The sequence below is a fragment of the Macaca thibetana genome, chromosome 7 (genome assembly GCF_024542745.1).
Source record: "Macaca thibetana thibetana isolate TM-01 chromosome 7, ASM2454274v1, whole genome shotgun sequence".
In the NCBI taxonomy this organism is placed as follows: Eukaryota; Metazoa; Chordata; class Mammalia; order Primates; family Cercopithecidae; genus Macaca; species Macaca thibetana.
In genome coordinates, this window is record NC_065584.1 from 122,950,952 (window position 1) to 122,975,403 (window position 24,452).

General features: G+C 44.1%; 1 protein-coding gene across 6 annotated transcripts in view; it reads right to left on the reverse strand.

Annotated features, from left to right (window-relative positions):
• The window catches only part of RASGRP1 (RAS guanyl releasing protein 1), a 78,036-nt gene extending 68,465 nt beyond the window's left edge, over positions 1–9,571 (reverse strand). For 2 of the 6 annotated variants that reach the window (XM_050800078.1, XM_050800073.1), the window contains exons 1-2: positions 8,734–8,951; positions 3,963–4,147 (exon numbers count right to left, since the gene is read on the reverse strand). In XM_050800078.1, the coding sequence (XP_050656035.1) occupies positions 3,963–4,147; positions 8,734–8,768 (220 nt within the window). In that variant the 5' untranslated portion in view covers positions 8,769–8,951. Of the gene's footprint in view, positions 1–3,962; positions 4,148–4,609; positions 4,714–8,733; positions 8,966–9,445 lie in introns of those variants that run through there. The other 4 variants (XM_050800074.1, XM_050800076.1, XM_050800075.1 and 1 more) reach the window with 4 other exon arrangements.
• Positions 9,572–24,452: the final 14,881 nt, after the last annotated feature.

A 24,452-nucleotide genomic window follows, 5' to 3' on the forward strand; every position in this document is an offset into this window, starting at 1 on the left:
TTCTGAGGCAGGTGTGCAGTTTTCTTTCCGATGCTGTCAGAAATTGTCTTGCATTGAGAGGGAGACAAGGAAAGAGCTTTGTGAATTCAGACATTTGAAGCCTTCCATTTGGCCCCAAATGCTGGCAGCCCTCTTATAAAGGGAAAAAAGGTAAAAGCCCGGATGATCTCATAGGTCTTTTCTACCTCTGAAACAGATGGTGTGATTCACATATATTTGACATAAGTGTGACCAGGTTGTGATGATTCGCCTTATTATGCTCAGCTGAAGAGGGGATTAACTAGTAATAATATGCTGAGAATGTAAAGCATGACCTCTGATTAGAATAGAAGGCGGGAGTGGGTTGTTTCACGGTTAAAGCAATGAACTATGACTCAAGGCCTAAGTTTCTAGTCACAGATCTCTAACCTTGTATGTGACACTGAGAGGCTTGTAGAGGCCTTCGAAAGTGCTCTTAATTTACCCGTACTGGCCACTGCCCTTAAAAGCAATATAAGTCCTTCTTCTGAGAACAGTGTGGGTGGTAATTAATGGTTAATAATGCTAAAGAGATAGCCATCAGTGAGACCTCTGAATGCCCATGATGCTTTAAGCAATATTCAGACTCTTATCTAGAAATGCTAGCAAAATGCAAATCCCACAGTCTGCAGAAAATCTATTCTTTTTTCTTTGAGACAACCATCTTCTACCCTCTCCAGCATTATCCAACTGACTTTCTGCAACAATGGAAGTGCTGTCTCCTCTGTTCAACGGTAGGTGCCATTTGTGGCTATTGCACGCTTCACCTATGGTTGGTGAGGCTTCGAAACGAAATCTTACATTTAACTTTAATTAATTGACATGTATATGAAAATAGCCACATGTGGCTACTGCATTGGACAGCACAGCTGTAGCCAATTCAAACCTCCTGAAAGCAAGAAGGTGAGGTTGAGAGGCAGTAGAAACTAAATGAACAATTATTCAGTCTTTCTCTTTAAAAGTTTCTTTCCCTCTTTTATTCAAGTTGCTGGGTGGAGTACCTGAAATTAGGGTCTGAGGCAAAAGAGTAGCAACGATAAAAATAATGATGATAATAATTTCCCCCCACCCCCCCCCCCACACTTCTGTACAGTTTTTCGTGGGTTTAAAATGAGAAGACATCTAAACTCATTAACAAAAAGCTAGCTAGATTGCTTTAACCTAAAGCAACACTTTTCTATACAAACCTGAGACAAGAGCCAGTAAGATAAGCTTCAGGAGAAGCATTAGCCTCACTCCATACTACTGTCAGATCACCTCTTAAAGAGACCTACGGAAGCATAGGCACATATTTTGCTACGGGCTTTCCTGTCATAAAGTCTGCTGCTGATTCCTGGCTCCATTTCCTCTGCGGCGCAGTTTCCATGCCCCAGCCCCATAGATGGGTCAACTGATAACCAAAGAGCAAGGAGAGAGACAGACAACAGGTGCTGGCTTCTGTTCCTTCCAGACACAGAGCGCCTTTTCGTTTTTGCCTCTTTCATGTACTGTGATGAGAACCTCTGCAGTACATGATACACAAAACCTTGAGATCTTACCTTACTAACTTCCCGCAGCATTCCCATGGCCCGTGAGGGACTTCAACAAATGGTGGCCGTTCTCCTTGATCTACGTCCTCACCCATGAAGTGCACTTACTCAAACTCTACATGGTACAAAAACTTACTCTTCCTGCATGCCTTCGGTATTTACCACCCTGTCCTTTGTATATTCGTGTGTATATATATATATACCCTGTCCTTTGTCTGTATGTGTGTGTGTGTATATATGTTTCCTGAACAATATGTTTCTCAGGTGTTGTAAGCTCTGATGGAAGGCGGAGTTTGGTCACTGTAGTTCTTCTTGAGTACTGCCTAGCACAGTGTCAGACGCAACTAAGGGCTTAATCAATGCTACTTGATAACGGACAAAAGACTACTAGACTCAAAGGGACTTTTACGGCTTTGGGATTTTAAGCCACTTTTTTCAGTTCAACATATTCCAGAACACGATATATTGCCGCTGCCTTTGGAGGGTCTGTTAAGGGGACTGAATTAGGCTTGGTTATTTTGGGGGTAAGGACTTCAGAATCAGCCATGTATTTTTCAGGTTGATGAATTATTTGAAGATTAGTAAGACAGTCTTGAACTAAGCCAGCAGTTGCACCACAGGCATGGAAGGAAGGAAGACGGCATGACAAACACATTTCTGGTCCCTCTTTTTTCAATAGTGAAACAGAAAGAAGAAAAATCCTCATTCAGGAAATAGTCACAGCGGCCTGCTAAAGCCGAGCAAATCTGACTGCTGAAATGGTGTAAGGATCTTCGCAGTTTATTCGGGTTTGCAGTTTATTCGGGTTGGGAAGGAGTACATGATGAACGATGGCCCCACATTGGCCGTACCTCCCCAGTCTCCACTGTCCTCTCATGTATCTCCTTGCAGCACATTTTCTAAGGAGATTATTTTGAAATAGAAAGCCATTCATTCTGCTCACAAAAATTCATCTTAACTGAAAGATTAAAGTGTAAAATAAGACTGAAGTATAAAACAAAGAGAAATCTAATGAAAATTTAATGCTAAACTAGTAATACTAAAAAACCTTCCTCTTGTCCAAGTTAAAGTCTACAACAAACAGCACTTTAAAGCAGCTATTGGCAAAGTGTGGTGCTTGGGCCAGATGCATCAGCATCTCCTGGGAACTTGTTAGAAATGCAAATTCTTGTGCCCCACCCCAGACCTACTGGAGTAGAAACTCTGGGGGTGGGGCCCAGCAATGTGTGTTTAAAAAAACCAAAAAAACAAAAAACAGCCTCCATGTGTGATTCTGACACTCTAATGTTTGAGAACCATTACTTTAAACCAATGTTGGAATAGCTGAAACTATTCAATGCTGTACTAAATTGTACTAAATGAATATCCTTAACCTGTCGAGTGTTTCCCCAATTCTATACATAAGGTCTGAGCAAGCACTTAACACACACAGCCACTAGTCCGTCATTCTGAGATCTCATGGATCTCGAGCTGCCTAGGATCTGATGAAGCCTCCCTTAGCTTCCCAGGAGGCTCCCAGGGTTAGGGCAGGCTGGCGGGGTTGGTATGTCTGAGCTGTGCCACACAGGCTCCTCTGCTTCACCGCGAGAGATGGAGGGATATAAAAAGGGGCCCACAGGGGGAACACGAAGCTGGAAATCTTTGAATTCAATGATTTCATTGAAATCCATCAATTTTAATCATGTTCGGGGAGGAAATATTTAGTACTTTTCAATCACTATTTCACAAATAAAAATCCAAAAATAAATCATGCTTATAACATTTAAAAAAACATCTTTTCAGATAATTGCTTGACGGCTGCACAAACGTGTCTCTCCCACGGTGAGCAAAGGTGCTGACAGAGTGCAGCGTCTGAACTGTGTGTGTCCACATTTCTTTCCCAGTCCCTTCACCCTGCATCGCAACATTTATCAACCAATGTCTTCTCGTCACAAACCTCCTGGCTTTACCCAGTCCTTTCCTATTCCATCACATCTGCCCTCCAGATTGCAAGGGGAATTATTGGGACTTTATTCCTCCAAATGATTCCAATTTCTGTTTGATAACAAAGTTTGCTCATGTAATAGTCTTTATGTGCCCCAAGAAGGCAAGGACAGAAAAGTCTCAAAGTACCAGATGCACAATATCCTTTTATGATATTTGTCATCACAAGAAAAACCTCCATCCTGAGAAAAATGGAAATGCAAACTCTCCTCAGTAACTTTTCTCACTTTAAAATTGCACTTCTCATCACGACCTATTACACCCACATAGTCATGTGCCATAGGCTCTGCAGACTGTCTCCAACATTTCAAAAGCTCAAAAGCTATTTTTAAAGCCAAAATACAATCTAGATTGCTGTTCTGTAAAGCACTTTTAAAGGAAGAACAAAGTAATATAGTGATTTTTATGCCTGTGGGCAGGTAGCCAACTTACCAAAAGATTGAATGCAGCTGTCAATGAGATCGTCCAGGCTGGCTCCTTTGGCTAAATGTCCCAGAGACACCATCATTCGGAACTGGGTGATCTGGGCCAAGCTGGGATGGGAGGGGAAGGGGCTGTTGGCTGGCTTCGCCTCTAGTCTTGCTTTAGGGGCAGCTCTGCAGCCATGGGAAGGTTTCCTGGGGAAAGAGAGAAGGCAGTGAGGGGACAAACTGGCAGCTTCACGCTCTGAAGGCAGATTGGAGAGGAAGGGAATGGAGATAAGACAATTAATCTCAGGAGTTGAGCTGATAGAAGCCATACCCCTCCCACTTGGCAAATGCACCAAACGACTGGTTGGCTGTTAAACAGACATCTCCCCAGCAAAGGTGAGATTTCAGGGTTGCAACTAGGGCTCTTCATGCTGGCATTAGGATTGCTCTGTCCTACTGTCTCCCAGTTCCTGAAGGGGAATGGGCAGAGGCAAGACTATCTTGACAGTCCTTAGCTCCCAGCAATATATATATTTTTTCAGCTACTAAGCCACTGACTTGAATCTTAAAAATTGTTTACGCTGGTCTCATCTTTGGCTAACTTTGGCCAGGCATGGTGGCTCACGTCTGTAATCCCAGCACCGTGGGAGGCCGAGGCAGGTGGATCACCTGAGGTCAGGAGTGCGAGATCATCTCTGGCTAACTTCATTCATCTTCGGCAACACCTGAGATGCTACAGAAGGTCAGGCAGCCTCAGAATCATCGTTAAGGACCTTAAGGGAGAAGTCAAAGACTGAGAACCCAAGTGCAGGAAGTGAGGGGTGATGATGGTGGTGTTTAGATTTTAAGTGAGTCCTGCCTTTCTTACAAATCTTTTAGTTTTAAGATCTTATTTTTCATGGTTGATAATACAGGTAACCATTATGAGTCATTTTTGTTACTAAACATCATTTTTTCAAATCCTTACTTGGGTCCTTAATGATTAAAACAGAAAGCAGAGCTGTGAGAGTGTTGTTCCAGAACTCAATGTAAAAGGGCAAGTTTGGATCTAGAAATGGCGTAAGAGTCCAATGGACTTTCATCTACTCACACGTAGCTCTATCTTTGGTCTTGACCTCATCAGTACAAGTCATTTTGCAAAATGATTTGGGAAGTTTACTGTCCTCTCCATTAAAAAATACACATATACACACACAGATCCATATCTGTAATCTTTTTTGGTTTAATAGTGATGAGTGTTGCTGGTAACTCTTCTAAGCATTTAGTTAATTCTCCTCTCTCTACTGTGGCTTTGGTTATTTTGTAATTTAATACCAAAGCAGCAAAGAGAAAAAGGAAAACAACGTATCTCAGAAGTGTAACTTTACTCACTACATATTATAAATGTATAATGGCATCAATTAATCTCTAAGTGCTTATTCTATGAGTAAGGCATTGTGACTGGCCAGAGAAGACCACACAGATAGTCTAGGTGAGGGTACTTTATATACTCATTACATACTAGTTGCTGTTGTTACATAACAGTAGTCTAGAAGTTCCTTAATACAAAAATACAGCTGAGGAATCAGACTGAGATAATGAAAAGAAAGCCATATAAATGTTAAATAAGTGTTCTATGAGTGTCAAGAGTAAGAAGCATGATGTTTTCAGAGGAGAAAGAGGCAGTTTGAGGGAGAGTGTCTGGGAAAGCTGCTCTGACAGGATATAATCTCAACCAAAGGGGCTGAGGAAGTGCTCAGAACAAAACAAAATGCTAGGCACATGTGGGTTTTGGGAAACCAGACTGCTAAGAGATGGTGTGTAACTGAACTATGGGGCCACTCAGTACACAGCTAGACCTGTGCAGGGGCACCCTGGCCCTTCAGGTTGTTTCAAACTAGCTCCAGGGCGCTGGTCTGCAGTGGCCGCTCAGTTCTATTCTGACCTGGTGCAGGTCCAGTGATATTGAGTCAACAATTGGTTACTGGGCATCTGCTAACCCTAGGCAGTAATTCCTGAAAGATTAAGTCGGTGGTACAGGACTCAAGTTTCTGACCATAACTGATTTTCAAACAGGCCCTGTGATAACCGCATAATTGGATCAGTCTCCAAAAACAAAATAATAATGGCGACATGAATTGAGTACCTATGCTATGGCAGGTACTGTGCTGGGGACTGATCCTGTCTTGAGGCTTACAGCCCAGAAGGATGTTATCCCCATCTCATGATGCTGAAACCGAATCTTAAAAAGGGTAAATGACATAGCCAAGTTTATAAAACTCATATATAATAAACCTGAGATTTGTACCCAGCACCTCTCTGGCTTTATTCATTTAATAAATATTTACTGTGCTTGGAACTCTGCACATTTCACAACATGAGGATTAGTACTAGATCATCACAGAGAGGCTGAAAAGGTCAATTCAATTTAAAATGAAAGTAAAATCCTTCAAAAGCATAGCTGATACTGTAAAGGCTGAATCTCAGTCCATATTCCTTTTGCAGGCCCTCAGAACTGTCCTCAGGTCCCTAGAGATGGACAGACTCTTTATGGTCATTTTCCAAACCCCTCTTCTATAGGTGTGGAGGTCCAGAATCAGAAGAGCAACGTGCCTGGCCACGACTGCAGAGACAGGCTAGCAGCCAGCCCCTTGTGGCCCATGCCTTGCGCCCCAGGTGGGCTCCCTTCCCTTCCTGAAAGCACTAACAGCTCTCTACACCTGGGCTACGTAGCCACTGCCGGGATTACTCAGCTTTCTGCCCCAGCTGCTGCCTTTGTCACCATTAAGACCTCCACCAAAGGCCGAGTAGGGGTAAGATTAAAAAAAAATAATAAAGTCATTCATTGTAGAAGTCTCCGTCTCTCAGCCTTTCCACAATACTTCTCCCTAGACCTTGGAGAAGAGGCGACTACAACTAGAGGCTCTATCTACACACAGAGCTCTTCCTGCTAGGGGTGGAGGGGAGGTGGCTACAGATCCAAGGAAAATTCCGTTTTCTTTCTTGGTTGGTGACATTGACCATTCAAGCCTCCTAATCCTGCCCTGTTTTCTAATTCTGGTAATGTTTCCCAGTGTTACCAGTAAGAGAAGCCACTTTGTTTCATAAGGGGATTCTTGAAGGTTGATGCTTTTATCAGAACCAGGAGGGATCAGGGTCAAGTATAGGGTAGTAAAAGGGAAAAGAGGGTGCCAAAAGCAATCTGGGAAGTATGGAGCCCAGAGAGACTCAGAGGGTTACAGCATGAGAAAACAGGGAGAAGAGAAAGTATCAAAAGTCAAAGTGCAGCCTAAGAGTTCTAAGAAGATAGGAATTATTTGCACGGTAGACTAGGAAACCTGGCTTTCTTGCTGTACAGTCTCTTAACTGGTTGCCTTGTGAGAAATCCTCAAATCGTTCTGCCTTTTCTGGTGAAATAGGGGTAGACAAGGATTTATAAAATGCTTTATTATAGGCAGGTCGAAGGGTGTTTTAACAATCCATAGAATGAATGGCCTCTGAGTCTGTAAAGGCATATTTAAAAAAAGAAAAACAGTGGCCAAATGTTTTCTTGTAAATGAAAAAAACAAAACCCCGAGAGAAACGAATTAACTTGAAGGTGTTTTCTGAGCCTAAAAGTGACCAAAGTCCCATAGGTTTGCTGAAGGAGACCGTCAAAACTCTAAACTGGTTTAGGTGAAATCCTCTCCAGGCATAGGTATCTCAGTGGAGATCACTTTCAGGCTGAGCTTTGTATGAAATCCAGCCTAGAAAAGTAAGGGATGAAATGGAGTAAGGGAACTGGAACTTCCACAACTTTCTTTGCAGTGGAAGGTGACTCTCTTGACTTCTAGTGTGGATTCCTTCCAGTCCCATCCTCTCCCCCTTATAATACTCAATTTAATGTACTGAACTCCTCCTTCTGAATCTAGTGCAAAGTACAGTGGTGGACCCTCAGCGGACACCCGGATGGGGAGAGGCAGGGCGTGCATACAGGGCCAAGAACCCTCCGTTCCTGGGATTATAAGCACGGGAAGCCCAGCATCGCAAGCTTCCTGCCGCTACTGGGTATGGTGGTGCAAGGCACAGTCCCATATGGAGTTGTGAAGTGCACAATTTGTCTAGCCCTACGCCGAGGCCAGGCCGTTGTTCACGCTGTTGCCCAGTTCTGGTCCTTTGGCTACAAACTCAAAGCTGCCTGGCCAAGAGCCCTTTCACTCACTGTCCCTCTTTCTTCAACTTCTATTATCCAAGACCCTCTACAGAATCATAGTGAGGGGGAGAGGAGTGCAGCTTCCCATCCGGAAGGCCATATGTTTCGCTGACCCACGGATCTGGAAACTTCCGTGGGGCAGGGGCGACCAAGCGGTGCCACCTCTGCGGGCTCCCTGCAAGCTCCCTCGGCCGTTCTGGGCAGGGCCGGGTGGGGCCGCCAGGTGGCGCATCCGGAGCCCCGCGCCCCAGCAGGTGCGGGCGGCGCGGAAAGTCCGCGAGTGGGAGTCCCGATGCCGGGCGGGGAGATGTGGGGGAGGAGGTCGGCGGGAGGGCGCCGGCTCCGCGAAGAGCATCGGCCCTAGCAGATCTCGCCGGGCGAGCTCTGGCCTCACGGCCGCCCCTCCACCGCCCCTCAGCCCCAACTCCCTCCCCGAAGCCCCGGGCGCAGCGCGCCGTGCGCTCTAGACACGTCCGCCCCTCGCTCTGGTGTCCCGGGACTCCGGCCGACCCTGGCCCCCCTCCGCCCTCAACTTCCCTCGGGGCGTTGGGGCGGCGGGCAGGGGACTCTTTCCTAAGTAAGGACACAGGCGCTCCCGAGGGCCACGGCCGCCTCTACTCACCGCGGAGCCTCTCTCGCCTTGCCCAGGGTGCCCATGGCCGCGGCCTGCGCTCCCGAAGCCGGCTCACCTAGCGCGGCGGGGCGCGGCGCATCGCCCCCGCCGCCGCCACCGCCACCTTCTGCCGGCCCTGTCCCCCACTGCCTCGTAGCCCCGGCCGCCCGCCCGCCCGCCCGCCCTCGAGCCCGGCGAGCCCGACCGAGGCGCACCGCAGGCACAAACTTTGTGCGAGCGCGCCCCCTCTGCCTCGCGCGCGCGCTCACACCCGCCCGGCAACCACCTGACACGCTGATGCTGGCGGCTGCAGGAAACGTGCGGCGCCCCGCCGCTCTTCCCCGAAACCTGCCCCCTCTCCGCGGGTGCCCGGGCCCTGCGCCTTCCGCGGTTCTCTCACCCTGCCCGCCGTCGACCTCTCTTGGCCAAAGGGTTAAGTCTCAGGGAGAGGAGCGGGCTCCCGGCTACCACACCCGCGCCTTGCAGGGCAGCTGTGCCCGGCGACCTCCACCTGAGGTCGGGAAACGGGCTGCGCCTAGCGGCTCCCATGGGACCCCCTTTCCCGCAGCCGACCCGCAGCCTCCACCCCGCTGCCTGCGGCCGCTGCTCGGAGCATTGCAGTGCGGACGCTTTGTCCCCTCGCTGGCCTCTCCTGTATATATCAGAGCGCGGAGTCCGGCAGGGGAAAGGAACGGAAAGACAGTTGTGAAGTTGCCTTGACCTGCGCATTGGGGTCTCTTGGTAGCCGTCTGCAGGACTGGGCCGTAGACATGTGCCCTGCGCCCTGGACGAGGGCTGCCCATGTGGAGGTGCGCTCCGCAGGCGTGATCCGTATCGGGCCCAGACTCGGCCGCCTGGCGTCGGTGGGTGTGGGAGACGTGGGGACAGCTTTCTTACAACGTCAGTGCGCGCAGAAGACCTGGCCAAGAGGGGCGGCCCACCCGCTGCTTGTCCAGGTGATAGTGCTGATAATCTCAATTGCTAATGATGGAGTGCGGTTGTGCCAAGTACTTTCTATACATTACCTCATTTAATCCATCCTCCCTGATACAAAGAGATCACTGTTGTAAAGATGACAAAATGAAGGTTTAGAGAATAATATGCCTCAGATCATACAAGTAATAAACAGCAGAGAGAGCTCTGACTTGGACTGAGGTCTGTCTGACTCCCTGTGATCACTGCTGCCCTGCCCTAATAACACACTCATTATCACGGCCACAGACCATAACTCTAGCCACAGTCATAGTCGTCTTCCCGGCCATAGTGTTCTGGACCTTAAAGCCTTCCTCTATTTCATTTATATATTTCCTTATATTTTTATGCTACCTTGTCCTTAAAACAGAATTCAAGATAGCTTACAAGAGCACATAACCTACAAAAAGAAGTGTGTGAAATGAAAAATAAGGCACAGAAGATGGAGCCAAAAATGAACATCATTTGAAATAAATGCATCTCATAGAGTCCAATACCCTTGCTAAAGTAGGACCAAAATTTGTCTCCTGCATTTCTAGCAGTCAAGTTTAAAGAGAGGCCCTGTCTAAAGTGCAATTCCTATCACATGCAAGACCAAAAACAAAATTGCTCAAGAGAAGATCCCCCTTTCTTGATACTGAGACCGGCAAGAAATTTCTCCAGAGAATCCTCATGAACCCTGGGTGATATAAAGAACCAAGTCCTCAGTCACAGCCACAGATGCAGAAGGGGCAGGTGAATGTCAGGAGAATATTAAATAATGACACCCTTCGTCACTCACTGGGTCTAAGGCTCAAACATTTTTAGTGTTATCTATTATACACTCTTCCTCATGCAAGCCCTACAACCTAAAGAAACAAGGTGGCAGATGTCTGAGGACGATAAAGATTCGTATCTATATATAAGTCTATCTGTCTATCTCCCAGCAGTCCTAAGTGTGCAGTCTTAGACTTTTTTCACAGAGATCTTCTCATTACTGGGTAAACAATTACTTTTCACTGACCCCTCTACTCCAGAATGAGCTCTTTACCACTCTCTTCACTAATACTTAAATCTATAATATTTACACTTTCAATTGCCACGTAATATTCCGTGTGCCTGTCTTACCTCCACAACTAAACTAAATTTTCTGAGGTCAAGAATCAGGTGTTTTGCTTCTTTAGCTTCCACAGCTGCCAGCTTGAGGCAGTACATGTGGGACATTACTAATAAACTGCTGTGGATTTGATTTTGAAAAGCAGAATGTGCTGACCTCAAAGAAGAAAATAAGATCCTTCCTGATTATTTCTGGAGAAAGGGTTTCAGTGTTTCTTTAAAGTCCCCTGTCTATGACAGGAGTGACAAGGTTAATGGCACTGTCCCCGGTGGCTTTCATGGGATCCCTATCACAGGTTATCCGATGCTGTCAGTATTTCTCTATTGCTTCGTCCTTGAAAATAGAACCCCTTCCATGCCATTCATTGCACTGAGTCTTTGGACAGCAAAATCTTTGTGTGTGGCAGGGGAATAATCCGGCCTTATACTGCATATGCCTAGGTATGTATGCCAAATGGATGCCTTTATGTAAATGCATCACTATATTTATATGTAAATATACATATATGCATAATACTAAATGCACACGTAGGCAGTTACATCTACACACCTACAGTCCATGTATATACAAATGGTTGAAATCGAGGTTATTAATTCATTTAATACATGAGTCTTGCTGAGTTTTCTAAAGAAAGAGGCCTACATATGCCCAGCGAGTGTTTTTCTCTTGAACTTTCTGAAAACTCTGCACTTCATGTCCATCTGATTCTGCTTCTGGGCCCCTTCGAGCTCTTTTTTGAGGTTTTCTGGCTACTCCTACCTGAGCAATAAGTCTTTTCCAAACATTTAAAAAATAAGAAGTTTGTCTGTGTCTCTTTTCATCATCGGCCACATAAGTAGTCTCCCTGGTGTTATATGAGGCACCTCTGACCTCAAGAACAAATTTCTTTTTTTTTTTTTTCCACAAAATACATCATTTAATATAACATTCTTGTAAGGTAGCTAATGAGGATAATATTCATGCTTTTTAAAAAATTATTATACTTTAAGTTCTGGGATACATGTGCAGAACGTGCAGGTTTGTTACCTAGGTATACACATGCCACGATGGTTTGCTGCACCCATCAACCCATCATCTACATTAGGTATTTCTCCTAATGCTATCCTCCCCCAACCGCCCCCCAACACGGACAGGCCCCAGTGTGTGCCTCGCTTTGTCCATGTGTTCTCATTGTTCAACTCCCACTTATGAGTGAGAACATGTGGTGTTTGGTTTTCAGTTCCTGTGTTAGTTGGCTGAGAATAATGGCTTCCAGCTTCATCCATGTCCCCGCAGAGGACATGAACTCATCCTTTTTCATGGCTTCATAGTATTCTGTGGTATATATGTGCCACATTTTCTTTATCCAGTCTATCATTGATGGGCATTTGGATTCGTTCCAAGTCTTTGCTATTGTGAACAGTGCTGCAGTAAACATACATGTGCATGTGTCTTTATAGGAGAATGAGTTATAATCCTTTGGATATATACCCAGTAATGGGATTGCTGGGCCAAATGGTATTTCTGGTTCTAAATTCTTGAGGAATGCCACACTGTCTTCCACAATGGTTGAACTAATTACACTCCCACCAGCACTGTAAAAGCATTCCCATTTCTCCACATCCTCTCCAGCATCTGTTGTTTCCTGACTTTTTAATGATCGCCGTTCTAACTGGCGTGAAATGGCATCACACTGCAGTTTTGATTTGCATTACTCTAATGACCAGTGATGATGAGCTTTTTTTCATATGTTTCTTGGCCACATAAATGTCTTTTGAGAAGTGTTTGTTCATATCCTTTGCCCACGTTTTCACGGGGTTGTTTTTTCTTGTAAATTTGTTTAAGTTCTTTGTAGATTCTGGATACTAGCCCTTTGTCAGATGGGTAGACTGCAAAAATTTTCTCCCGTCCTGTATGTTGTCTGTTTACTTGGATGATATTTTCTTTTGCTGTGCAGAAGCTCTTTAGTTTAATTGGATCCCATTGGTCAATTTTGGCTTTTGTTGCCATTGCTTTTGGTGTTTTAGTCATGAAGTCCTTGCCCATGCCTATGTCCTGAATGGTATTGCCTAGGTTTTCTTCTAGCATTTTTATGGTTTTAGGTCTTACATTTAAGTCTTTAATCCATCTTGAGTTGATTTTTGTATAAGGTATAAGAAAGGGATCTAGTTTCAGCTTTCTGCATATGGCTAGCCAGTTTTCCCTACACCATTTATTAAATAGCGAATCCTTTCCTCATTGTTTTTGTCAAGTTTGTCAAAGATCAGATGGTTGTAGATGTGTAGTGTTATTTCTGAGGCCTCTGTTCTGTTCCATTGGTCTATATATCTGTTTTGGTACCAGTACCATGCTGTTTTGGTTACTATAACCTTGTAGTATAGTTTGAAGTCAGGTAGCATGATGCCTCCAGCTTTGTTCTTTTGGCTTAGAATTGTCTTGGCAATGCAGGCTCTTTTTTGCTTCCATATGAAATTTATAGTAGGTGTTTCTAATTTTGTGAAGAAAGTCAGTGGTAGCTTGATGGGGACAGCAATGAATCTATAAATTACTTTGGGCAGTATGGCCATTTTCACAATATTGATTCTTCCTATCCATGAGCATGGAATGTTTTTCCATTTGTTTGTGTCCTCTTCTATTTCATTGAGCAGTGGTTTGTAGTTCTCCTTGAAGAGGTCCTTCACATCCCTTGTAAGATGGATTCCTAGGTATTTTATTCTCTTGGTAGCAATTGTGAATGGGAGTTTACTCATGATTTGGCTCTCTGTCTATCATTGGTGTATAGGAATGCTTGTGATTTTTGCACACTGATTTTTATATCCTGAGACTTTGCTGAAGTTGCTTATTAGCTTAAGGAGATTTGGGGCTGAGATGATGGGGTTTTCTAAATATACAATCATGTCATCTGCAAACAGAGCAATTCGACTTCCCCTCTTCCTGTTTGAATACTTTCTTTATTTCTCTTGTGTGCTTGCCCTGGCCAGAGCTTCCAATACTATGTTGAATAGGAGTGGTGAGAGAGGGCATCCTTGTCATGTGCTGGTTTTCAAAGGGAATGCTTCCAGCTTTTGCCCATTCGGTATGATATTGACTGTGGGCTTGTCATGAATAGCTCTTATTATTTTGAAATACATTCCATCAATACCTAGTTTATTGAGAGTTTTTAGCATGAAGTGGTGTTGAACTGTATTGAAGGTCTTTTCTGCATCTATTGAGATAATTGTGTGGTTTTTGTCATTGGTTCTGTTTATGTGATGGATTACATTTATTGATTTGCATATATTGAACCAGCCTTGCATCCCGGGGATAAAGCCAACTTGATTGTGGTGGATAAGCTTTTTGATGTGCTGCTGGATTCTGTTTACCAGGATTTTATTGAGGATTTTCACAGTGATGTTCATCAGGGATATTGGCCTGAAATTTTCTTTTTTTTGGTGTGTGTCTCTGCCAGTTTTGGTATCAGGATGATGCTGGCCTGATAAAATGACGTAGGGAGGAGTCCCTGTTTTTCTGTTGTTTGAAACAGTTTCAGAAGGAATGTACCAGCTCCTCTTTGTACCTCTGATAGAATTTGGCTGTGAATCCATCTCATCCTGGGCTCTTTTTTTTTTGGTTGCTAGCTTATTAATTACTGCCTCAATTTCAGAACTTGCTTTTGGTCTATTCAGGGATTTGACTTCTTCCCAGTTTAGTCTTGGGAGGGTGTATGTGTCCAGGAATTTATCCATTTCTTCTAGTTTATTTGCAAAGAAGTATTTATAGTATTCTTTGATGGTACTTTGTATTTCTGTGGTATCAGTGATGATATCTCCTTTATCATTTATTGTGTCTATTTGATTCTTCTCTCTTTTCTTCTTTATTAGTCTGGCTAGTGGTCTATTTTGTTGATCTTTTCAAAAAACCAGCTCCTGGATTCACTGCATTTTTGAAGGGTTTTTCTTGTCTCTGTCTCCTTCAGTTGTGCTCTGATCTTAGTTGTGTCTTGTCTTCAGCTAGCTTTTGAATTTGTTTAATCTTGCTTTTCTAGTTCTTTTAATTGTGATGTTAGGGTGTCGATTTTAGATCTTTCCTGCTTTCTCCTGTGAGCATTTAGTGCTGTAAATTTCCCTCTTAACATTGCTTTAGCTGTGTCCCAGACATTTTGGTATGTTGTGTCTTTGTTCTCATTGGTTTTGAAGAACTTATTTATTTCTGCCTTCATTTTGTTATTTACCCAGTAGTCATTCAGGAGCAGGTTGTTCAGTTTTCATGTAGTTGTGCAGCTTTGAGTGACTTTCTTAACCCTGAGTTCTAATTTGATTGAACTGTGGTGTGAAAGACTGATTTCTGTTCTTTCGCATTTGATGAGGAGTGTTTTACTTCCAATTATGTGGTAAATTTTAGAATAAGTGCGATGTGGTGCTGAGAAGAATGTATACTGTGTTGATTTGGGGTGGGGAGTTCTGTAGATGTCTATTAGGTATGCTTGGTCCAGAGCTGAGTTCAAGTCCTGAATATCCTTGTTCATTTTCTGTCTCGTTGATCAGTCTAATATTGGCAGTGGGGTGTTAAAGTCTCCTACTATTACTGTGTGGGAGTCTAAGTCTCTTTGTAGGTCTCTAAGAACTTGCTTTATGAATCTGGGTGCTCCTCTATTGGGTGCATATATGTTTAGGATAGAGCTTCTTGTTGCATTGATCCCTTTACCATTATGAAATGCCCTTGTCTTTTTTGATCTTTGTTAGTTTAAATCTGTTTCATCAGAGACTAGGATTGCAACCCCTGCTTTTTTCTGCTTTCCATTTGCTTGGTAAATATTCCTCCATCCCTTTATTTTGAGCCTATGTGTGTCTTTGCATGTTAGCTGGGTCTCCTGAATACAGCACACCAACGGGTCTTGACTCTTTATCCAATTTACCAGTCTATGTCTTTTAATTGGGGCATTTAGCCCATTTACATGTAAGGTTAATATTGTTATATGTGAATTTGATCCTGCCATTATGATACTAGCTGGTTATTTTGCCTATTAGTTGATGCAGTTTCTTCATAGTGTCAATGGTCTTTACAATTTGGTATGTTTTTGAAGTGACTGGTACTGGTTTTTCCTTTCCATGTTTAATGCTTCCTTCAGGAGCTCTTGTAGGGCAGGCCTGGTGGTGACAAAATCTCTCAGCATTTGCATGTCTGTAATGGATTTTATTTCTCCTTTGCTTGTGAAGCTTAGTTTGGCTGGATATGAAATTCTGGGTTGAAAATGCTTTTCTTTAAGAATGTTGAATATTGGCCCCCACTCTCTTCTGGCTTGTAGGATTTCTGCAGAGAGATCCACTGTTAGTCTGATGGGCTTCCCTTTGAGGGTAACCTGACCTTTCTGGCTGCCCTTAACATTTTTTCCTTCATTTCAACCTTGGTGAATCTGACGATTATGTGTCTTGGGGTTGCTCTTCTTGAGGAGTATCTTCAGGGTGTTCTCTGTATTTGCTGAATTTGAATGTTGGCCTGCCTTGCTAGGTTAGGGAAGTTCTCCTGGATAATATCCTGAAGAGCGTTTTCCAGCTTGGTTCCATTCTCCCCGGCACTTTCAGGTACACCAATCAAACACAGGTTGGTCTTTTCACATAGTGCCACATTTCTTGGAGGCTTTGTTCATTCCTTTTCATTCGTTTTTCTCCAATCTTGTCTTCACGCTTTATTTCATTAAGTTGATCTTCAATCTCTGATATCCTTTCTCCTGCTTGATTGAGTTGGCTATTGATACTTGTGTATGCTTCAGGAACTTCTCATGCTGTTTTTCAGCTCCATCAGGTCATTTATATTCTTCTCTAAACTGGTTATTCTAGTTAGCAATTTGTCTAACCTTTTTTCAAGGTTCTTAAATTCCTTGCATTGGGTTAGAACATGCTTCTTTAGCTCGGAGTAGTTTGTTATTACCCACCTTCTGAAACCTAATTCTATCAATTCGTCAAACTCATTCTCCATCCAGTTGTGTTCCCTGGCTGGTGAGGAGTTGTGATCCTTTGGAGGAGAAGAGGCATTCTGTTTTTTTGAATTTTCAGCCTTTTTGAGCTGGTTTTCCTCATCTTCATGGCTTTATCTACCTTTGGTCTTTGATGTTGGTGACCATTGGATGGGGTTTTGGTGTGGACGTCCTTTTTGTTCATGTTGATGCTATTCCTTTCTGTTTGTTGGTTTTCCTTCCAACAGTCAGGCCCCTCTGCTGCAGGTCTGCTGGAGTTTGCTGGAGGTCCACTCCAGATCCTGTTTGCCTGGGTATCACCAGCAGAGGCTGCAGAACAGCAAAGATTGCTGCCTGTTCCTTCCTCTGGAAGCTTTGTCCCAGAAGGGCACCTGCCAGATACCAGCCAGCGCTCTCCTGTATGAGATGTCTGTTGACCCCTGCTGGAAGGAGGCACGGGGGTCAGGGACCCAGTTGAGGAGGCAGTCTGTCCCTTAGCAGAGCTTGAGTGCTGTGTTGAGAGATCTGCCAGCAGGCAGGAACATTTAAGTCTGCTGAAGCTGTGCCCACAGCTGCCCCTTCCCCCGGGTGCTCTGTTCCAGGGAGATGGGAGTTTTATCTATAAGCCCCTGACTGGGGCTGCTGCCTTTCTTTCAGAGATACCCTGCCCAGGGAGGAGGAATCTAGAGAAGCAGTCTGGCTACAGAGGCTATGCGGAGCTGTGGTAGGCTCCGCCCAGTTCGAACTTCCTAGCGGCTTTGTTTACACTGTGTGGGGAAAACGGCCTACTCAAGTCTCAGTAATGGTAGACGCCCCTGTTCCCACAAAGCTTGAGTATCTCAGGTCAACTTCAGACTGCTGTGCTGGCAGCAAGAATTTCAAGCCAGTGGATCTTAATTTACTGGGCTCTGTGGGGGTGGGATCTGCTGAGCTAGACCACCTGCCTCCCTGGCTTCAGCCTCCTTTCCAGGGTAGCGAATGGTTCTGTCTCACTGGCATTCCAGGCACCACTGGGGTATGAAAACAAACTCCTACAGCTAGCTCTGTGACTTCCCAAATGATTGCCCAGTTTTGTGCTTGAAACCCAGGGTCCTGGTGGCATAGGCACCCAAGGGAATATCCTGGTCTGTGGGTTGCGAAGACTGTGGGAAAAGTGTAGTATCTGGGCCGGAGTGCACTGTTTCTCATGGCACAGTCCCTCACAGCTTTCCTTGGCTAGGGAAAGTGTTCCCTGACCCCTTGCACTTCCCTGGAGAGGTGATGCCCCACCCTGCTTTGGCTCACCCTCCATGGGCTACACCCACTGTCTAACCAGTCCCAATGAGATGAGGCAGTTTTCTCAGTTGGAAATGCAGAAATCACCTGCCTTCTGTGTTGATCTCGCTGGGAGCTGCAGACCAGAGCTGTTCCTATTCGGCCATCTTGCCAGCCACCCAAATGTCTTATCTTATACCCTCATTTACCCTCTCTTCTATTTCTCCTACCTTTTTGATAGGTGTCTTTGGGGAGCGTTGTGTTCCTCTCCTCACCCCTTGGGTGAGGCCCTTCCTCTGGATGCTTGCTTTCTTATTCTTCCTTCTGTCAATCATGGATTCTTAATTAATGTCCATGAGGAGATTAAGTGGGGAGAGGGGACTATACTATATGTGAAGCTTCTGAAACTATATCTAAATTTTTGTATATGTTTTTTCTGGGGGAAGGGTTTTTAGCTTTCTTCAGATTTTCTAAATGATCCATTACTTAAATTAGGTGTTTTAATTTTCTCCCATGGCCTTAACAGACCTATATGACTCTTCTGTCTGAATATCCACCCTTGTCACCTAACATTCAGACCCACATTTCCAACCACCACCTCCTTTGATTGTTCCCCAGGGCTTCCTCTCCATCTTTAAAGCCACATGCTGGTCTAAGCACCCATCATCTGTTACCTGGACATGTGTAATAGCCTTGTAACTGGCCTCCCTAATTACATAACCTCCTTTTCTCTGATTCTTCTTTCATGTTGCTTCTTTCATGTACATGGTCACATAATTTCTTTGTTTCCAAACTGCCTATGAGTCTCCAATTGCCTACAGAATAAAGTGCAAACTTTTTAACATCATGTACCTTCATGACTGGATCTTATCTCTCCAGCCATGCCCTCCCAAACACCTGACCTCTTTGAGTGCACCTTGGTCACTTATAGAAATTGATGCTCAGTGTGCCCTTTGTAGCCCCAGTACTTTTGCTTGTGTGCTTCCTTCTGCTCCCCATCTATTTTCAACAGGTAAGCACACACAAAGGGAGCTACACCACACACATCAGAACCAGTGGCTCATCCTAGAAGGCATATGCAGGGCTGCCTCCAGGTGCAGAGGGACGCGAACCCACCTATCTGCATCTGCTTCATAACTGGTTGTGCTTGGAGAACATATTGGCTACCATGACCTCCGGTCCACTGCCTAGCACTGATTCATCCATTTAAGATATATTTCCTGGATGCCTTGAGAATCTGGTAGAGAACAAGGTAGGCAAGATCCTTGTTCACATGAGCTCACATGTCTAGAGGACAGACAGTAGCCAAGTCAACAAGTAAATAAATATGCCATGGTTTCACACCCTGATTTCCAGGAGCTACTACTCCTAATCTTATGGGGCCACCGTGAGATGCACTAATTGAGACCTCCACATGGAACTGTGAGGACAAAACCAGTTAGGAGCACACAACTCCAGAGAGTGAAGAGACAGGGAAAGGGAAAAGGAGGGAGGGGATATGGTACCATCCTCTACTCTCCTGCGGAATGCTGCTCCTGCTTCTGACAGGGAGAGTTGGCCTCAATATTTTTGGCTGTCCCATTCAGCAGGACATTAAATATGATAAATCCCCACTGCTGCTCACCTTGGTCCAAGCCTGTGAGGAACTGCCCATATGAGAAGTGGCTCCTTGTGCCTCTGTGCCCTTTTGGGCGGGACTGGTGGTTGGCCTCCTGCTTGGTGCTTGGTCCTGGGTATATTCTGGAATGGGCAGTGCACCTCTCTGGGGGTCTGTCTGTCCCACAGGTCTGCTGCTCCAGAGAGTGCTCCGTCTCCCTGAGGCACCCCCAGGATTCTTCAAAGGAAATTTTATAAATGTCATGCAAATTGTATTTTAAGCTACATCATCACAAATATAGACCCTAAATATAATAATCCATTCTTGTTTTCAGTTACTGGGAAGGGTGCTGCCTGTCTCTTCGAAGGCCCTTTCCAGAGCCCCCCAAAGTCTTTTATTTGGATCACAAAACCCCCATTTTCAGTCAGATTGGCATAAATAGTCTCTCTAAATATGATCAAATTTCATCTTGGTGTTTTTTTTAAGGATGCAACACAACAAACAAATTGAAATACACGGTGTCTCATGGCTTTTACTTCTGGTAAGAGGAGAGCTCTTGGAAGGGTTTGAGCAGAGGAGGGATGCAATCTGACTTCTGCTTTAAGAGGGTCACTCAGGCTAATAAGCAGTAAGGATGGAAGGCTCTTGGTACAGGTGACCTCTATAATTTTAAGCCATAAGAGTCTGGCAGGTCTGTGGCTTTCAAACTACTTCAAACATTGCTTCACAGTAAGGAGCCATTTTATACTCCATTACCGTCAGGTGTACATTTATGCTATGTGTAAAACTGAAACACAAGCTACATGAACAACATTTACCCTTACCACATGTGCTTCATTCTCATCCTTCACATTTGTTTTTGTTTTTCCATGACATTAAAAAATACGCTGGTTAGAACCCACTAAATCCATCCATGACTGGGTTGGGATCACAGTTTACAAAATACAGGTCTCTGTCTATCTTCCATGATAACAACAGATCTTGATGGTTATTTCTGGAAAAGGGAACTCAGTGGCTCTGAGTCAGGGGACTCTTACTTTTCATTATCCCTCCTTTTGAAGCTTTTATTTTTGTATTATTTGCATGTACCTATTCAATAAATAAATGCTATTTTGACTCATTCTGGCATACAACTTATTGCTTTCTGATTCTGGCCTAAATAGGTTTAAAAAACCAGAGAGTGAGGCCAGCAAAGGTAAGTTGCTGGTGAATCTACTTTGTTCAACTTCATCAAACAATATCTTTTTTTGCTGTTGTTGTTTTTTGCAAATATTTGGGTGGCAGAATGGCATGGTGGTTAAATGTGTGACCTTTGGAGTTAGATTGAGTTGAACTCTCAGCCCTAATGCTTCTTAGTAATGTGACTCTAAGAAGTCAATAACTTTTCTAAGCCTGTTTGTAAAATTGGGTACAAACAACACCTACCTAATAGAACTTTGCTGATGATTATATGCCATGACCTACAGCTTGCATGCAGAGGCACTGAAGACACATTAGGGTTTTGAGTGCTGCTTCTGTGCCGGGCTGTGGGCCTACAACAGTGAATGTTTCAGTTACCTAGTAAGTGCTACACCATGACATCCAAGGGGCACCTACCCCAGATCTTGGCTGATGAAGTGCTAACCTCTCAGAGGAAATGAGGCCCAGGCTAACACGTAGAGTGAGATAAATAGTGAGCTGAACACAAGTGAGGCAAAAGAGGAGGAGGTGTTTTAGAGAAGAGGAATATGCAGAGGTAAGGAAGAGTAGAACGCTTTGCTGAACCACAACACTCAGGAACTTAGTCTCTGATTCTCTCTCCTCCCCACCTGCCAATGTATAAGTGAAGTTTCAAGTCTGACTTAATCTTTTCGCCTTCGCAGAGTCTGAGAGGTTTCACACCTTGAAGAATCCCCCGTGAGTTCCTTAAATCCCTCGCTCCACTTTGGATGTGATTAAATTAACACCACTCCCAAGTTTGCCTTTGGGTGCTTGAGATGAAGGCTGCTGAAAAGAAGGCTGAGTTAATTAAAATTCAACACTGGGCCTCTTTCAAAAGCCTGGCATTGCAATCTGAAGAGCAATAATTTAAATGCTAAAACCAGTTTCATAATGCAACGACTATTTTTAAAACTCCTATTGTATACCCAGCACCTTACTGCATTAACGCTACTTAATAATTTAACACCTACGAAGATACAAGGGTAAAAGCTGGAAAAAAAGAGAGTTCATAGAAAGATTCAAATCGGCAGGACCAGCCAAAGGATGTGGTTTTCTGGGTACAAAACTGTTTAATTTAATATGCATTTTTAAAATTACTGTGATAAGCACAGTATTGAAATGAAAACTCCTGAGTATTAATAGATAAACTTGCATGTGAGCAGTGGAGAAGATCATTGCGAATCAATGTGGGTGGGTGTTTCTCACATTGCGATCATCTGCAGATGCATTCTTAAGGGCTGCAAAATTTTTTTCTCCCTCAAAAGGGGTCATACTTTACCCATATTTAAGGTGTCCTAAAGTAGTCAATTTCACTCACACACAGATTACAAGCATTTTGCTTCTTGGTTTTCAGTTTTCCCAGTACCTCTCTGCCAAAGCACAATCTTCCTCATCCCACATAGGGCTTAAGCATATTTTTTTTCAGCTTGATTCTTTGTCATGAGAATAAGGAGTGAAACTCTCATGGGGAGAAAGCCGTCTTATGGAAGTATAACATGGGATAAAATAATTTATCTTCTATGTTCATCTCTTTTGTGCTCTCTGGCTTTAGGAGTGGGAAGCAAGATTGTCTCAGCTCAACCCTGAGGATAACCATGTTCTCTGTGAATACAGAGTTTGTATTTCACAAGTCATCAAGTCACACACAGGACAGCATCATGAAAATTAGAAATGCATTGATTGAAAAACAAAGCTGAAAGCTTATATTTGCTGCAAGTATGGATCCAGATTGGTCTGCATCTGTCTAATTTGCAGTTGATCCAAACTTTTGGTCAAAATAATTTCTCAGTACACAGCCTCAGGAGAGCCCAAATTTACTGTAAAACACTGCTTTTTTCGTATATTTTTTCCTGCATTTTGCATCAGATGGAAAATACTTGACTCTTAACAAAGTGTGTAGCTGGAGAAGTCTGCATTGTGGCTTTGCAAGTGTGACTGAGATTTAATTCTTGACTAGGTAGTCAGCCATGTATTCAGCTTTATTGATCTTAAATACTCAGTGAAAAGCATCGCCATATATTGTAATAAATGTAATCAGTGCCCACTTATGTGTGATTTTCAAGTGCCCTAAAAGTAAGGCTTTGCCTCCCGAGGAGGGCTACCTCATGCTGGATCTTAATTTGGCCCAGGCAGGTACAATCCTACTGTAGTGTTAGTTGCTTTGACGTCAATAGTTTGTATTTGGATTGGGGGTGTGAAGAAATCTGGGTTAGATTTATGATGCATGTGTAAAATAAACAAGTTATATATAATCAATGTTGGTGGTTGTTTAAAAAAAGTCCTTTTCAAAAATCAAAGTCGCTGTGACTTTTGCCCTGTACCAGTCAGAGGAAGTAAATGGGTAGAGTAGGGGGTGAGGGTAGAAGGTAGAGGTGGGAGGTGGGCAAGTTTGCTTTAGGCCTACCTTCTATTATGACCTCTCCAAACTCAGCAGGAGTGGCAGAGCCACATTTTTACATGCATGCACCCCTTCCTCCATAAAAATATATTTAACAATATATTTTGGCCAGGCAGTGGTTCATACCTGTAATCCCAGCACTTTGGGAGGCTGAGGTGGAAGGACTGCTTGAGCCCAGGAGTTCGAGATCAGCCTGGGCAACATGACAAAACTCCATCTCTACAAGAAATTAAAAAAAAAAATTAACTGGGCATTCTTGGTGCATGCCTATGGTCCCAGCTACTCAGGAGACAAAGATGAGAGAATCATCTGAGCTTGGGAAGTCAAGGCTGCGGTGAGCCAAAATCAAGCCACTGCACTTCAGCCTGGGTGACAGAGCAAGAGCCCATCTCAAGAAAAGAAAAAAAAAACCAATATATTTTGTGATTGTGTTGGCATAAGGATGACTATAACCCAGACTGGATTTATTATTATATATCCATTATCATATTCCTTTTTTCTTTGATTTTAAAAGAAAATTTAAATTTCAGCCCTCGGCACTGTGCCTCCTGGATTAGTTGGACCTGGGAGTTAAGCGTTAAGCTTACTCTTTCTTTTTTTTTTTTTTGTTTTTGAGACGGAGTCTCGCTCTGCCACCCAGGCTGGAGTGCAGTGGCCGGATCTCAGCTCACTGCAAGCTCCGCCTCCCGGGTTCACGCCATTCTCCTGCCTCAGCCTCCCGAGTAGCTGGGACTACAGGCGCCCGCCACCTCGCCCGGCTAGTTTTTTGTATTTTTTAGTAGAGACGGGGTTTCACCATGTCAGCCAGGATGGTCTCGATCTCCTGACCTCGTGATCCGCCCATCTCGGCCTCCCAAAGTGCTGGGATTAAGCTTACTCTTTCATGAAAGACAAAGTGCTCTTTCTTGGCTCCAGCAGAGCTGGTGGCTTCTGCCTGTTGAAAAAATGTTAGTGTAAAATAAGAAGAAAAGGTGAATTTAGAGGAGGAACTCCTTTCATGTCCCTTTTGAACTTGCAGTAAGGGAGGCATATGAATAATCACCACCTGGAGAGCAGTAGGGTGGGAAATGGGATGGGAAGTGAAAGCCAGTCTGGGTGAGGAGAGGTAAACACACAATCCTCTTTAAAACTAGGGGTTCTAACAGGATGTTTAGGGCAGTGAAATGACTCTGTATGATACGATAACAACAGTTACATGTCATTAACATTCACCCAAACTTGTAGAATGTACAACACCAAGAGTGGACCCTGATGTAATCTGTGGACTCTGGGTGATAAAAATATGCTAATGCAGGTTCAT